The sequence below is a fragment of the Eriocheir sinensis genome, chromosome 5 (assembly GCF_024679095.1).
Source record: "Eriocheir sinensis breed Jianghai 21 chromosome 5, ASM2467909v1, whole genome shotgun sequence".
Lineage (NCBI taxonomy): Eukaryota > Metazoa > Arthropoda > Malacostraca > Decapoda > Varunidae > Eriocheir > Eriocheir sinensis.
Genome location: NC_066513.1, coordinates 18655718 through 18669522, shown reverse-complemented (window position 1 = coordinate 18669522; position 13805 = coordinate 18655718). Strand labels below are relative to the sequence as shown.

Below are 13805 nucleotides of genomic sequence, written 5' to 3'. Positions count from 1 at the left end.
CAACACGAGCTTCCACAGCCAAGATCAGAAATACCATTAGGTTCACCACCATCAGCCCCACCACCACCACCTTCATCACCAAGACCAACGGCGGCGCCACCACTCCCATCACCACCACCGCAACTTTATCAATATGTACCCCATCACCAAGACCAACACCACCACCATCATCACCATCTTCCCCAATACCTAATCAATCAACCATCACTACTAACACTACCACCATCACTATCACTACTACTATAACTACCACCACCACCATACCGCCACTACCACTACCACCGCAATCTACCCCCCTCCCCCCTACCACCACCACGGAAACCAACACAATCAGACAGAAACTCCACACGCAGCGCCGCCGCCACAAAACCGCAAACGATGATTCATACAATTTTGTTTTGGCTTTTCGCATCACCGGGGGAGTGGCGCGCAACGGCGGGAGCGGCAGCGGGTGGTATGGGCGTAACCTTTGTTTATTTAGAGTGAGGGGGTACGTATCGGGGCGGCTCACGTTACCTATTGTGCTACTCCCGGTGCGGTAATTGGGGCGGCGAGAAGCATGGAGTTTATCTTAAAAAATCGCTCGCTGGTACATAAAAAGCGATTCTACGTGGAAGGATGTGACACAAAATTCACCTCTAAAGAGTAATATTTTCAGGGTACGAAAATATTTGGCAGGAGGATACATGTTTATCTTTAAAGCCGCTCGCTGATACCTCTAAGGCGATTCTACGTGGCAGGAAATGACGTAAAATTCACCTCTTCAAAAAATACCATATTCAGACTACAAAAATAATGGGCAGCAAGAGACGTGGAATTTATCTTTATAAGCCTTCGCTGGTACCCAAAAATCGACTCTTAAGTGGCGCAAAATTCACTCCAAAAATAACAGTTACGATAATGGGCAGTGAAGGACCAAGTTTATCGCTCAAATTCGCTCTCTGTTACCTCAAAAGCGATTCTAAGTGGCAGTTTACTACGCAAAATTCGCTTAAATAACTGCATGCTTAGACTACACCAATGGGCAGCAAAGGACGTGGATTTTACAGTTCAAATTCTCTTGCTGATCCGTCAAAAGCGACTCCACCATCACTATCACTACAACTATAATTACCACCACCATTACCAGCATCACCATCGCAACCACCACAACCATACCGCCACTACCACTACCACTACCACCACAATCTAACCCCCCCCCCCCACCACCACCACCACGGAAGCCCAGCACAATCAGACACAGCAAAGGTCATCGAGAATATTAAGAGAGTACCAAGACACCTTCCGAAATTGACCTCTCTTCTGACTTCTCGCTCCCTTTTCTTTTATCGGTGGAGCGTCGAGCGGATTTTTTTTTTTGCTTTTTTTTTTTGCCCTTGAGTTACCTCACTTTGCCGTAAAAAAAAAGCACATTAACTCCACATTCTGCGTACTCTTCTCCCTACAGACTCCTCTAAGTGGTCTCTAATGCTCTTTTTCTTCTGTCATTTCCCTATTCCCTTCTCCACGTGGCAGAGTTCTAAGTATAGGGCACCAGGAGTAACGTATTCAACTCTACTGCCGATGTTTGATTTACTGCTTATACCTACTTCTGATCCTTAATACTTCGCTTCTTGTCTTTTCCCGCTTTTCTTTTCCACGTGGCAGAGTTTGAAGTATAGGGCACCAGGGATAACTCGGCAAATATCAATGTTATCTACTCTACGTACTCTTCTTATTGATCCCTAATATCTCTTATCTATTTCACTTCCCATGTCTTGAGTCCGAAAGAAATTGAATACACGTGGCCGGATAAAATCTAAAAGTCGGCAAAGTTTCCTATGAGAGTAACGTACCCACTTATTTAGCTAATGTCGGGGTTTCCTTCTCTACGTACTTCTCTTATTGATCTCTATTACTTCTGATCTATTTCATTTCCCATGTCTTGAGTCCGAAAGAAATTGAATACACGTGGCAGGATAAAAATTCAAAGTCGGCAAAGATTCCTATGAGAGTAACGTACCCACTTTTCCCTCAACTTTAATTATTTTCTGGCTCAGGTGTTGGGGTGCAAAATCAGCCGCTAAGTAAGTCCCAATGGTGACGTATTTTCTGGTTTCTTTTCTTTCACTTCCATCACAAAAGCTTCCTAGTCTTTCATTTCTTAACGGATCACTATTTCTTCGCTTTCCTTTGTCCTTTTATCTTTTACCATGCCGTAACTCCTCGTACAATTGGGTCCACGCGGCGAGATCCGATCTAAAAGCCAGGATAAAGAATTCACTCCTCCATCTGTGTTCAGTTTCATTAATTATTCTCTCCGGACATGTTTTCTTTATCTGATCTCTTTTTCTCCGCCTCCTTTCTTTTTTAAAACATTTTCTGACACTTACTATCAGCTCGAGTGGGTTCATGTGGCGATATGCAACACAAAGGTCACCAAAAAACATATTCACTCGTATTTATTTGTGTCTATAGTACCTCATAGCAGTGTTTCTTAGTACCTTGTGAACTTTCCACTCTTACCATTCCTATTCTTATTTAGGTACTGTCAGTCTACCACCTCATTAGCTGATTGAGGTACGATAACGGCCACTACAGTGTATTCAAAAACTTAATTTCCCGCAGCACCATGAATTAATAGAAAATGTGTGATGATTTATTTGTTTTATTTATTTATTTACATATATATCATTTGAATATTTATTTGTACTTATTTCTTTTCCCAAAACTAAAGTATCAAGGAGCTTTTCGCACTCAAAACCACTTACGAAATAGGGTGACACATTGGTTGGTGTGGTTGGTTGGTATGGTACAGAAAGTCGCTGTTCTTGAAGCCTTAGACTGACTGATGCCCTTGCCAGCATCCTCTGTCGCGCCAGAAAAGGAAACGCTGCTCTACAGGTTCTAATTTGATCTAATGGATCACTCTTACTTCGTCTCTTCATATCTCTTCCCTTTAGGCTTACGCAGCGAGATACGAACTGGGTCACCAAATTCCTCAACGGGAAAAATGCACGCCTGTTTACTTCTCTATTCGTGTTCTCCTCCGTCCTATTTCCTCTAATTTGTCGCCGTTACTTTTCTTTTTGTCTTTGGAACACATTTCACATCACTTGATTCCGAGCCCCAGACGCTCCATTTGGGCGATGACTGGTCCTGTCGCCATGGCAACGTCGCAGGCCAATGTTTTACCCTGCTCTCCCATTCATCTCGACCCTTACAAATTAGAGGAGAGACGAGAAGGATATAAATGGAGGGGTAAACACAAGTCGACCCGTGTATGGCAGGAGTAAGCCTCAGAACACGACCTCTGCGCCCTTGTACACTTTTCTTTCTTCCTTGTATATGTTCCTCTTAAGCCAGTTATTAGCCTTTCACTGTGCTGTATGGCTTGATTTGGCTTTCACGCACCTCCGTAATAGATAACGTGAAAACTAAACTATGGGATTCAAAGTCTTGTGGCTTTCAAACGTAAAAAACACCAGAAGGGGATCAATAAGCGTAGACTAACCGGTTGTATCCCGCTCCTTCGCTTTCTTCTCTTGTTCTTACTCTCTTGGGTGTAGTGAAAAGAGGGAAGAGAAATAACTTTCCATTCTTTCCTTTTCTCTTCTTCTGCAACGTATCAAGAAAAAAGAGACCTTCACTAACGCTATGACTAGACGAACCCGCTGTATCCTCAGAAGGAGCCATTTCTTTCCTTTTCTCTTCTTCTGCAACGTATCAAGAAAAAAGAGACCTTCACTAACGCTATGACTAGACGAACCCGCTGTATCCTCCGCTCCTTCGCCCTCTTCTGTTTTTACTCTTAGGTGTGTTGAAGAGAAGGAGGAGAAATAACCACCCATTCCTTCCTTTTCTCTTCTTCTGCAACGTATCCAGAAGAAAGAGACCTCCACTAACGCTATGACTAGACGAACCCGTTGTATCCTCCGCTCCTCCTCTTTTCTTCTGTTGTTCTTACTCTCTCAGGTATAGTAAAGAGAAGGAAAAGAAATGTACGTCCATTCCTTTCTTTTATCTTCCTCTGTAAAGTATCGCGAAAAGAGAGACATCCACTAACTCTCCTATTCATTCGTTGACTTAAAGGAGAAAGCTTCCATGGACGGACTCATTAACTGACCGGTTGGAGCATCTATCGCGTGTCCCTCGGAACTGACTGATTAAGCTCTGGCCCATTCCAGACAGTAACCACCAAGCAATTAAATCCCCTTCAGACAATTACCGCTATACGACATCAGAAACAAAGTAGGATGACAGGTTAGAACGGCAGGCAAACAGGGGAAGGGAAAGGTGACTTGATTATCCACCGCCTCAATATAGATGTAAAATGAAGGGATTATGGATTACCTATAACATATTACGAGGAAAAATAACTGGCACTGAAGCGATAGAACGTAGCACTGGGAATAACATTAAAAGGTTGCTGTTACACGTTATGATGAATTATGAAGCTGAAATGGCACCCGATAGCTACATATATATAAGTCATCATTGACAATACATTTTAAGAGCTGTTGCGTTTAGTTGAGGTATGAAGCTGAACTGACATTGAGCGGTATAGAGATACGTAGGGTTTGTTATGCTATTCAAAGGTTGTTACGTTTAGATGAAATATGAAGCTGAACTGATATTGTGCTATATATAGAAAGATAGAGTTTGTTATGCGATTCAAGAGTTGTTAGGTTGAGTTGAAATATTGCGCTGAACTGACATTGAACATGAATAGATAGATAGGTTTTATTATGCAATTCCAGACTTTTTGCGTTGAGTTGAAGTAGGAAGCTGAAGTGTCACTCAAACGATAGAGAGGTAGGGTCCGTTATGGATAGTGTCCTCATTTCGTCAACACATAACAAAGGAGGAAAAATACACGTGAAAAAAAAAACAAGACCATGGATAATCCCCCAAGAGCAGGCTCCCGTCATAACACATTAGCGCCGTTAGCGGCATTAAGCGGAGGAATACCATCAGGCCATACAAGACAGCGCTCCACAATACTGTCATTATAGCGCGCTATGCCGGAAAAAAAGAAAAATAGGCCCCGATCACAAAAAATCATAAACAACCGATTAACAAAAATTTCCCGACATCTCAAACACTGAAAGCTGATAATGATATAGTATTCAATTAAGGGAGGGGAGGAGTTGCCTTAAAATTAAAACATATACCTTTACTTATTCTTGAGATAAATAAATAAGAGTTAGGATTTTGTTTTAAGTTAGGGATTGTTAATAGAGAGAAGAACAATGGTTTAATGGAAGAGGTACAGAAAGAAAATGGGGTTAGGGTTGCTGGGGGTGAGGTTTAAGGGGGGCTACTCTAAAATTAAGGGAAATGGGGTCAGGGTTTCCTTAACGGTGGTGTCCCAAGCTCATCCTCACTAAGAGACGTCACATTATCACAAAAAAAAAACCACCAGCTTCTCTCTTACTGTTAAATACGTTAGGTGGAGCCATTATAACCCGGAAAGATGGTTCACAGAAAATCATAAAAACAGGTCTGGCATATGGATATTTTTGGAAAGGGAAAACTTGTATTGTGGACGTTGACTTAATCCATAACAGAGGCAGAATCGCATTACACACACACACACACACAGCCACGAAAATGAAGTCATGCTAAAAAAAAAAAAAAAGACTGGTTAAATAGCTTATAGGAAGGGAGAGCTTATAATATGGGCGTTATCATTTCCCATAACAGAAGCAGAATCCCCTCCCACACAGGCACACTAAAAGGAAGAACTGCTAAAAAAAAGAAAAACTGTCGCCATACTAAAAGGAACTAATGCGGAAGAATAACTCACATCACGCTAAAATATAAATAACGCTGAAAAATAACTCACACCCACACACACAAATTAACTAAATGCCAATAAATAAACTCACCCACGACGCTAAGGTTGAAGGCCCGAGAGATCTTTGGCTCTGTGGACACCTGGCACTCGTATATCCCTGAATCCCTCGTCTGCGGGCTGGTGATCTTGAGGACCCAGTCTGGCGAGCCCTCGGAGTGCAGGGGCGTGAAGCGCTGGTCTGACGTGTACGAGAAGAGGCCGACCGTGAGTACGTGGGCGTCCCTCTTCCTCAGCCACGTCACCTGCGGAAGGAGAGATGGGGAAGGACTTAGTTGGGAGGAAAGACAGGGAAGGGAGGAGAATGTGAGTGGAGGGAGGGAAAGTAAAGGTCATAAGGTTGGAAAGACAGTGAAGGGATGAGAGAGGGTGAAGTGAAGGGAGAGTGAAAGGAGGAGAAAGAAGGTATGAGAGAGTAAAGGTAGAAGAGTGATGGGAGGAGAGAGAGAATGAAAAAAAGGTAGAAGGGGAGATAGTAGAGGGAGGGAAAGTAAGGATGACAAAAAAAGGTTTACTCTAGCTTGAGGGACAAAAAGTATGAGGAAGAGACACTGAAGGAAAGAAAGAAAGGGTGATTAAAAAGGTTTCCTCCAGCGTGAGAGAGAAAAAAAGTAGGAAGAAGAGGCAATGAAGGAAAGTAAGGATGATAAAAAGGGGTAACTCGTGCCTTGGAGAAAAAGGGGAAGGTTAAACAGAAAAAGAGAAATTCAGAGTAAAGACGTTTCTCTCTCCTTAACACTTTGCGGAGGAGAAATTCAGGCTTAGGGAAATTTCTCTCCTGTTACTTTTTATAACGTTCAATTTATAACGTCGGTAAGCTCCCTTGGTGGATCCTGCATGTGATGGCGCAGACGAGTGTTTTATAGTGGCCCCATTTTGCTTAGCGGAGAAAGAGAAAACAAAGGAATGGATGCTTATTTCTCTTCCTTCTCTTCACGACACACGAGAGAGTAAGAGAAGACCATCGGAAGAAGGAAGAAGAATGAGACGGAGCGGAAGATGAAGTGGATGTGTCTCCTCTTTTTTTTCCTCCCACCACTTGGAGAGAGGAGGGAGGAAGACTTAGGAGATAGGTTTTCTTACTCTTCCCGACAGCTGAGGAGGAAACAGATGAAGAGGGAGGAGAAAAATAGGGGTGAGGAGGGTTCATTTTACCTTCGACACCACAGTAAGGGAGAGGAGAAGATGAAGGGAAATCGAGGGTGTCAAGGAGGGTTTCCTCTTGCCAGGGAGATAAAGGGAGGGTTATGAGGGAAACAGGAGGGAGAGGGAGAGTCTTTTCTCATCTATCTCTCCATGGCGTCTGAGGGTGGGAGATGATCAAAGGATGGATTGGGAATGAGAGAGAGGAAAAGGAGCTTCTACCTGGCAATACCTGAGAGAGAGAGAGGGAGAGGTAGGGGGAGAAAGAGCGGGAGAGGGAAAGGGAAAGGGAGAGAGAAAGGGAGAGAAGAGGAAGGGTGAGGAAGGAAACAGGAGAGAGATGAGGGATTTTTTTTCCTCTTATTTATCTCTCGCCACGAAAAACGAAACCTCTCTCTCCACCAAAGTGAGATAAAGGTGGGAGAGAAACTTTACTCTTATGTCAGCTGCACGAGAGAGAGAGAGAGAGAGAGAGAGAGAGAGAGAGAGAGAGAGAGAGAGAGAGAGAGAGAGAGAGAGAGAGAGAGAGAGAGAGAGAGAGAGAGAGAGAGAGAGAGAGAGAGAGAGAGAGCGAGAGAGTTTCTTTCCTCCAAGTGACCAGAATGTATGCGGGAGAGATGAGGGCGAATGTGTGGAATCCCTCATAAAGTTTTCTCCGAGACAGGGAGGAACGGAGGCATAATTTTGCTTTCCTCCACGTAATTTGAGAGAGAGAGAGAGAGAGAGAGAGAGAGAGAGAGAGAGAGAGAGAGAGAGAGAGAGAGAGAGAGAGAGAGAGAGAGAGAGAGAGAGAGAGAGAGAGAGAGAGAGAGAGAGAGAGAGAGAGAGAGAGAGAGAGAGAGAGAGAGAGAGAGAGAGAGAGAGAGAGAGAGAGAGAGAGAGAGAGAGAGAGAGAGAGAGAGAGAGAGAGAGAGAGAGAGAGAGAGAGAGAGAGAGAGAGAGAGAGAGAGAGAGAGAGAGAGACAGAGAGAGAGAGAGAGAGAGAGAGAGAGAGAGAGAGAGAGAGAGAGAGAGAGAGAGAGAGAGAGAGAGAGAGAGAGAGAGAGAGAGAGAGAGATAGGACCCTTCACTCAACGCCATTTAAGCGAGAGGGAAAAATAGTCGAGTGGCTTGTTTTTAAAAGAGTTGGAAGGTGAGAAAAATGCGTCGGCCGTGGAGTTGAGGCGAAGGAAAAAAGGGTGCCGTCTATTGTGCAACTCGGGAAGGATGACAAGGAGAGGAGATAATCTTTTTTTGTGTGTGTAAGTCTTGTGAATTGTTTGCATATGAGGTGTAAAATGAAATGAGAGAGAGAGAGAGAGAGAGAGAGAGAGAGAGAGAGAGAGAGAGAGAGAGAGAGAGAGAGAGAGAGAGAGAGAGAGAGAGAGAGAGAGAGAGAGAGAGAGAGAGAGAGAGAGAGAGAGAGAGAGAGAGAGAGAGAGAGAGAGAGAGAGAGAGAGAGAGAGAGAGAGAGAGAGAGAGAGAGAGAGAGAGAGAGAGAGAGAGAGAGAAGCAGAAACAGAAATAGATAGAAATAGATAGAAATTGACGGAGAGAGAGAGAGAGAGAGAGAGAGAGAGAGAGAGAGAGAGAGAGAGAGAGAGAGAGAGAGAGAGAGAGAGAGAGAGAGAGAGAGAGAGAGAGAGAGAGAGAGATAATTGGGTGGAATGGATGCCCGCCGTAGAGGTTCAGGGCGGAAAGGAAGGGATTGAAGTGGCTAATTTGAAGATGAAGAAGGCAAAAAATGAGGTTGAGAGAACGAAAAGAACACCGCTCTGAAAAAAAAAGACAGACGGAATGAAAGGAAAAGGAATGCCGCGCCTATATAAGAGAATGAAGACCAGACAAAACAACTGATGAAGAAACGAAAAGAAAAAAAAAGAATGCTTTGAGAGTATGAAAAGTGCAACGAGGGAGGAAAATAACTGAGAAAATGCAGAAGGAAGATAATTAAAAGACGAAAATGGCCCGAGGAAAATAATTAACTGAAGAAGGTCTAAAAGGAAGAAAATAATTATCGAAAGTGCTCTTGAGGGAAGAAAATAACTGAGAAAAAGTGCTATGAGGGAAGAAAATAACCTAATAAATTGCTATGAGGGAAGGAAATACCAGAAAAAGTGCTCAGAGGGAAGGAAATAACTGACAAAATTAATAACATGAAAAAAATATGACAAAAAAAAAAAACTTCGGATGAGGCAAATAATGTGTTAGCAAAAATGAAGCTACTTAGAAATAATTAATACATTCTTTGAGGTCACTGACTCCCCCAAAACAAGCTGGATCACGGAAGAAGAAAACGAAAAAAGAAAAAAACATAAACAAAGAAAAACAAATATCCAGGAAGAAGAGATAGAGGGTAATGCACAAAATGAAGGATAATTATGAAGTTGCGTGCGTGAAGCAATAAAACACGAGGGAGGAAGAAGTCGAAGCGTAAATAGAAGAAGCTAATGACCAGAAGTAAGATAGAGAGATTACTGTGTGTACCTAGTAAATGGGGATGATTATAACGTGGCGTGTACGAGTTAATAAAGTGAGAGAATAATAATATCTGTAGGTAAAGAGAAAAAAACGTTAGAAATAATAATAATGAACTGAATTACTTAATGCATGCACTGAAGGCTGGTTATTATGATGTGGCGTGCTCGGTGCAATTAACCGCGAGAGAGGGAAAAAGTGAATAGTATAAATAGAAAAGTTTGTGTCATGAATAAAATTAGAGGGATTACGTGTTTACAAGGCGAGGCTGATTATGAAGTGATGCGTTTGATGAAATTAATCGCGAGGGGAAAAGTGTATGTTGATGGAATTAATGATATGCCAATAGTGTAGTAAAAGGATTTAGTTACTGTACGATAGTGAAGGTTATTAAACGTGTCTGTCTTTAGCGCAATAAACACGAGGAAAATATATAGATAGATGCCGAAAGATGAAGGAAATGGAGAGTCATAGACTGTAGTAGTAGGGAAAATAATATATGTTGGTGGAATTAGTCATTTGCGAAAAGTATAATAAAAAGATTTAGTTAATGTTCGGGTAGGGAAAATTATTGAAGTTATTGTTTTTATTGCAACGAAACGGTAGAAAAAAAGAACTATAAATACTGAAGGATGAAAGTAACAGATAGTAATAAACTCCAGTTGTAAGAAACATGAAGTAATAAAATATGGTGACAATAGACACGAACCCCCGCCCCACTATATATATATCGAAAGGTGAAGGCAGTGGAGGGTAATAGAATGTAGTAGAAATAGAAGTAGAATAATAATAGAAAGAATAGAGTAAAGTAGAATAAAGTAATAGAACAAGAGGCTTTACTTAGTGTACAAAATGGATGATGGCGGGGCTGGGAGGTGCCACGCAAGATTAGGTGTACCATTTACCACAATTGAGGATTATCCCAAAACAAGATTACATTTTTTTCTGACCCATGACTCGCCGCGTGATGATGATATGGTTACTCAGCCCCCTTCCCCCCTCCATCTCCCTTCCTCCCTACTCAGCCCCCAATCCTCCCCCTCCTCCTTCTACTTCCCCTCCTCTTCCCTCCCTACATAATGGCCTGCGTGAGTCACTTGTCTGGAGGAAAAATGAGCCGTACTTAATGTGCTAATGAAGAGACAGGAGGAAAAAGGAGGAAAAAAAGTCTCTTAGGCCTATTTTTTTAGGGGGGGAGTAATTAGATGAATTTTAGACACAGAAGATTTTTTTGAGTGCTAATTTGATGTGTGAGGTATTTTTTTCGTTTACTCTCTCTCCTGTCAACAACATATTAAGGTTCTATTGTTGTTTTTCTGTGGTTCTGAGAGATGTGTTTATACCATTGTCAGTGCTGATGATGATAGTGGTTAAAGTGCTACTATTTCTACTACTACTACTACTACTACTACTACTACTACTACTACTACTACATAAATGATACCTCCACCCATGTTTATTTTCCCGACACATAATCATGGATGGCTCCATAGCTTGGAGGTCATTAGCCCCAGCTCTGTTCGCTAATGGCTGTGGCATCCAACCATATCACTAATACTACCTGACACTAAATCACCCATCATCTATTACGTCTAGATCCCCCTTTCCTTCCCCACTCAAGTCACTCCCGACCCACCCTAATGTCACTCTCCACCACTGTGGCTTCATAGTCCATATTGGAGATGTTGGTGGCTTTTGGGCCAGAGTGTCTGGTGCCCCTGAGACATAGGATGGCCGACCTGAGCAGGGAGAACGAGAGGCGACACCTCATCCAGGCGATAACGTGACTCCTTGGCTGATGCTTCTTTTCTGAGATTAGTTCCGCGAGGCGTGCGTAGAAGCATTGGGCCCTGGGACCCATCCCGCCGGATGTGGTGAAGACGAGGGGGAAGAAGCTGCCCTGATCCACATCTACTACTACTACTACTACTACTACTACTACTATGACTGCCATTACTTCCAATACTGCTACTTCTACAACTACTTTATTACTATTGCTACCATTACAACTATATACTTCTACTACTACTACTACTACTACTACTACTACACTAGCGTCATAAATCACAGAAAATTACTCGCATCGAGAAAATATACTGAAAATCTATTTATTCCGTGTCACAGATAAACAAAAAAAAAAAAAAAAATATCTATATATATAGATATATATATATATATATATATATATATATATATATATAGATATATATATAGATATATATATATATATATATATATATATATATATATATATATTAAACCCACGTACTTCACTTCCTAGCTTTTCCTTTTGATCCCGATTCCCGACTACTTTAGCAGTTCAAAAAAGGAATAGAAATAGTAGAGAAAACGTCAAATTAGAAGGTTTACGTGTGGGGCGTCTTCTGTGTCACAGCGAAGGGATCTACAAAGCGAGTCCTGGAGATTACCAACACGCTCTCGAGTCCTATTTCCGGGTTGTGCAGTGGCGTGAGGGGGGTATTAGAGATCCTACCACTGACAGCCCGTCGACTTGATTACCTTATGTTCTCTCTGTTCTCTCTTCCTTCATCCTCTCTTCTCTCTCCCTCTCTTTCTGTCATTTTCATTTCCTCTGACCTTTCCTTTCCACAGCCTCTGATATTTCCATGTGTCTGTCTGTACTACTCCTCTCCATTCCTCTTTTTTATTTCCTTTCTCCTTTTCTCATATCTTTTCGCTTTTTCTTTCTCCTTCCCTCATTTCTTTTTTTCTCTATCCATCTATTTCCTTTATCGCTCTCTTCTTTTTCCTTTTCCTTCCCTCATTCCTTTCCTCTTTATTCGTCTCTTTCCCTCATTCGTCTCCATTCTTTCCCTCTGATATTTCCATTCGTTTGTCTGTACTCTTGCTCTCCGTTCCTCTTCTTTATTTCCTTTCTCCTTTTCTCATACCTTTTCGCTTTTTCTTTCTCCTTATCTCATTTCTTTTTCCTCTTTCCATTTCTTTCCATTTCCCCTCTCTTCCTTTTTCTTTTCCATCCCTCATTCCTCTTCTCTCTATTCGTCTTTTTATCCTCATTCTTGTCAGTTCTTTCCCTCTTTCCTTCATTCTTCTTGGCTCTATCCATCTTCCTTTATTTCTCGCCTCTCTTTCCTTATTCTCCCTTTTCCGCTATCCCTTACTTCCTCTTCTCTCATCTCCATCTTCATCTCTCTCACTTTTGTATTTAGCTTCATTCCGCCACGGTCCCCCTCCTCTAAAAACTCTTCATCTTGCCTCGTTTCTTCCAGCTTCACATACTTTCCTCTCTCTCCTCCCCCTATCCGTGACCTGAAGAACTTTCCGTATACTTAATAACTCATCTCTCTCGGTGTGTATATATCCGGGCTAAGCCGCAACTCGCCCCCCCTGGCTGATATCCCCACACCCCCTCTGCACCTCATCCGGGTACTCCTTCCTTTACTCTGAACCAGTCTCTCCCCAGTCCATTCCGCCCCATCATTCTCCTGTCATTCCTCTCTCACTTCTCTCCCTCTCCCTCTCCCCCCTTCTTCTTCTCCTCTTCCTCCTCCTCCTCCTCCTCCTCCTCCCACAGATCCATTTCAGAAGATGCTTTTGTGTGTCCTTTCTTTTGGGTCTCACTTTGCTCTTCACACACACACACACACACACACACACACACACACACACACACACACACACACACACACACACACATAACGCCTCGCCTCGCCCTTGTTTTCTCTGTCTCTGTCTCTCTCTCACTCTCTCTCTTCCTCAGCCTATCAGTCTCCTCGTCTTCATCTACACCACAATACTGCCTTGCTATTTGCTTCTGTCTCCTTCCCCTACCCCCCCTTCTCTCTCTCTCTCTCTCTCTCTCTCTCTCTCTCTCTCTCTCCGTGCATCTGTCCCCCACCTCACTCCATTTGGCCAATATATTGCATACACATCCTCCCCGAAGAGGAGGAGGAGGAGGAGGAGGAGGAGGAGGAGGAGGCATATTGTCTTAACGGAGTGGTTGTGGAATGGATTGTATTGTGGAGTAGTTTACGTGAAAGTGTTTTGGGGTCTGTAGGATACGAGGAAGAGCTTCTGTAAAGGTGGAGTGTTTTGTTATGGCCTGTTGTGGAAGGTGGAGGTTGGAATGGCGTGTGGAGCACTATTGAAAGAGTGGATGCTGGAGTTGCTTGTGGATGAATTTCTGTGGTTAAAATCTCTGGAGGGGTGAAATCTCTGTTAACCTTTTGGGAAGTGGATTTGGTACTACTTTGTAGATGAAATATATCATGGGTAAACGTATAAAAGGACGTATTAAGCTCATTCTGTAGGCTCTCCATAGGCTATTTCTTGTAGATTATGATAGGGTGACTTTGGTTGTATTCTCTGGAAGGGTTTAGTGTGGAAG

The 13805-nt window shown here is 42.7% G+C and overlaps 1 protein-coding gene across 2 annotated transcripts in view; it reads right to left on the bottom strand.

Annotated features, from left to right (window-relative positions):
- The window catches only part of LOC126984782 (limbic system-associated membrane protein-like), a 146107-nt gene that overhangs the window by 36984 nt on the left and 95318 nt on the right, over positions 1-13805 (bottom strand). For both annotated transcript variants that reach the window (XM_050838871.1, XM_050838878.1), the window contains exon 4: positions 5871-6081. In XM_050838871.1, the coding sequence (XP_050694828.1) occupies positions 5871-6081 (211 nt within the window). The remainder of the gene's footprint in view (positions 1-5870; positions 6082-13805) is intronic.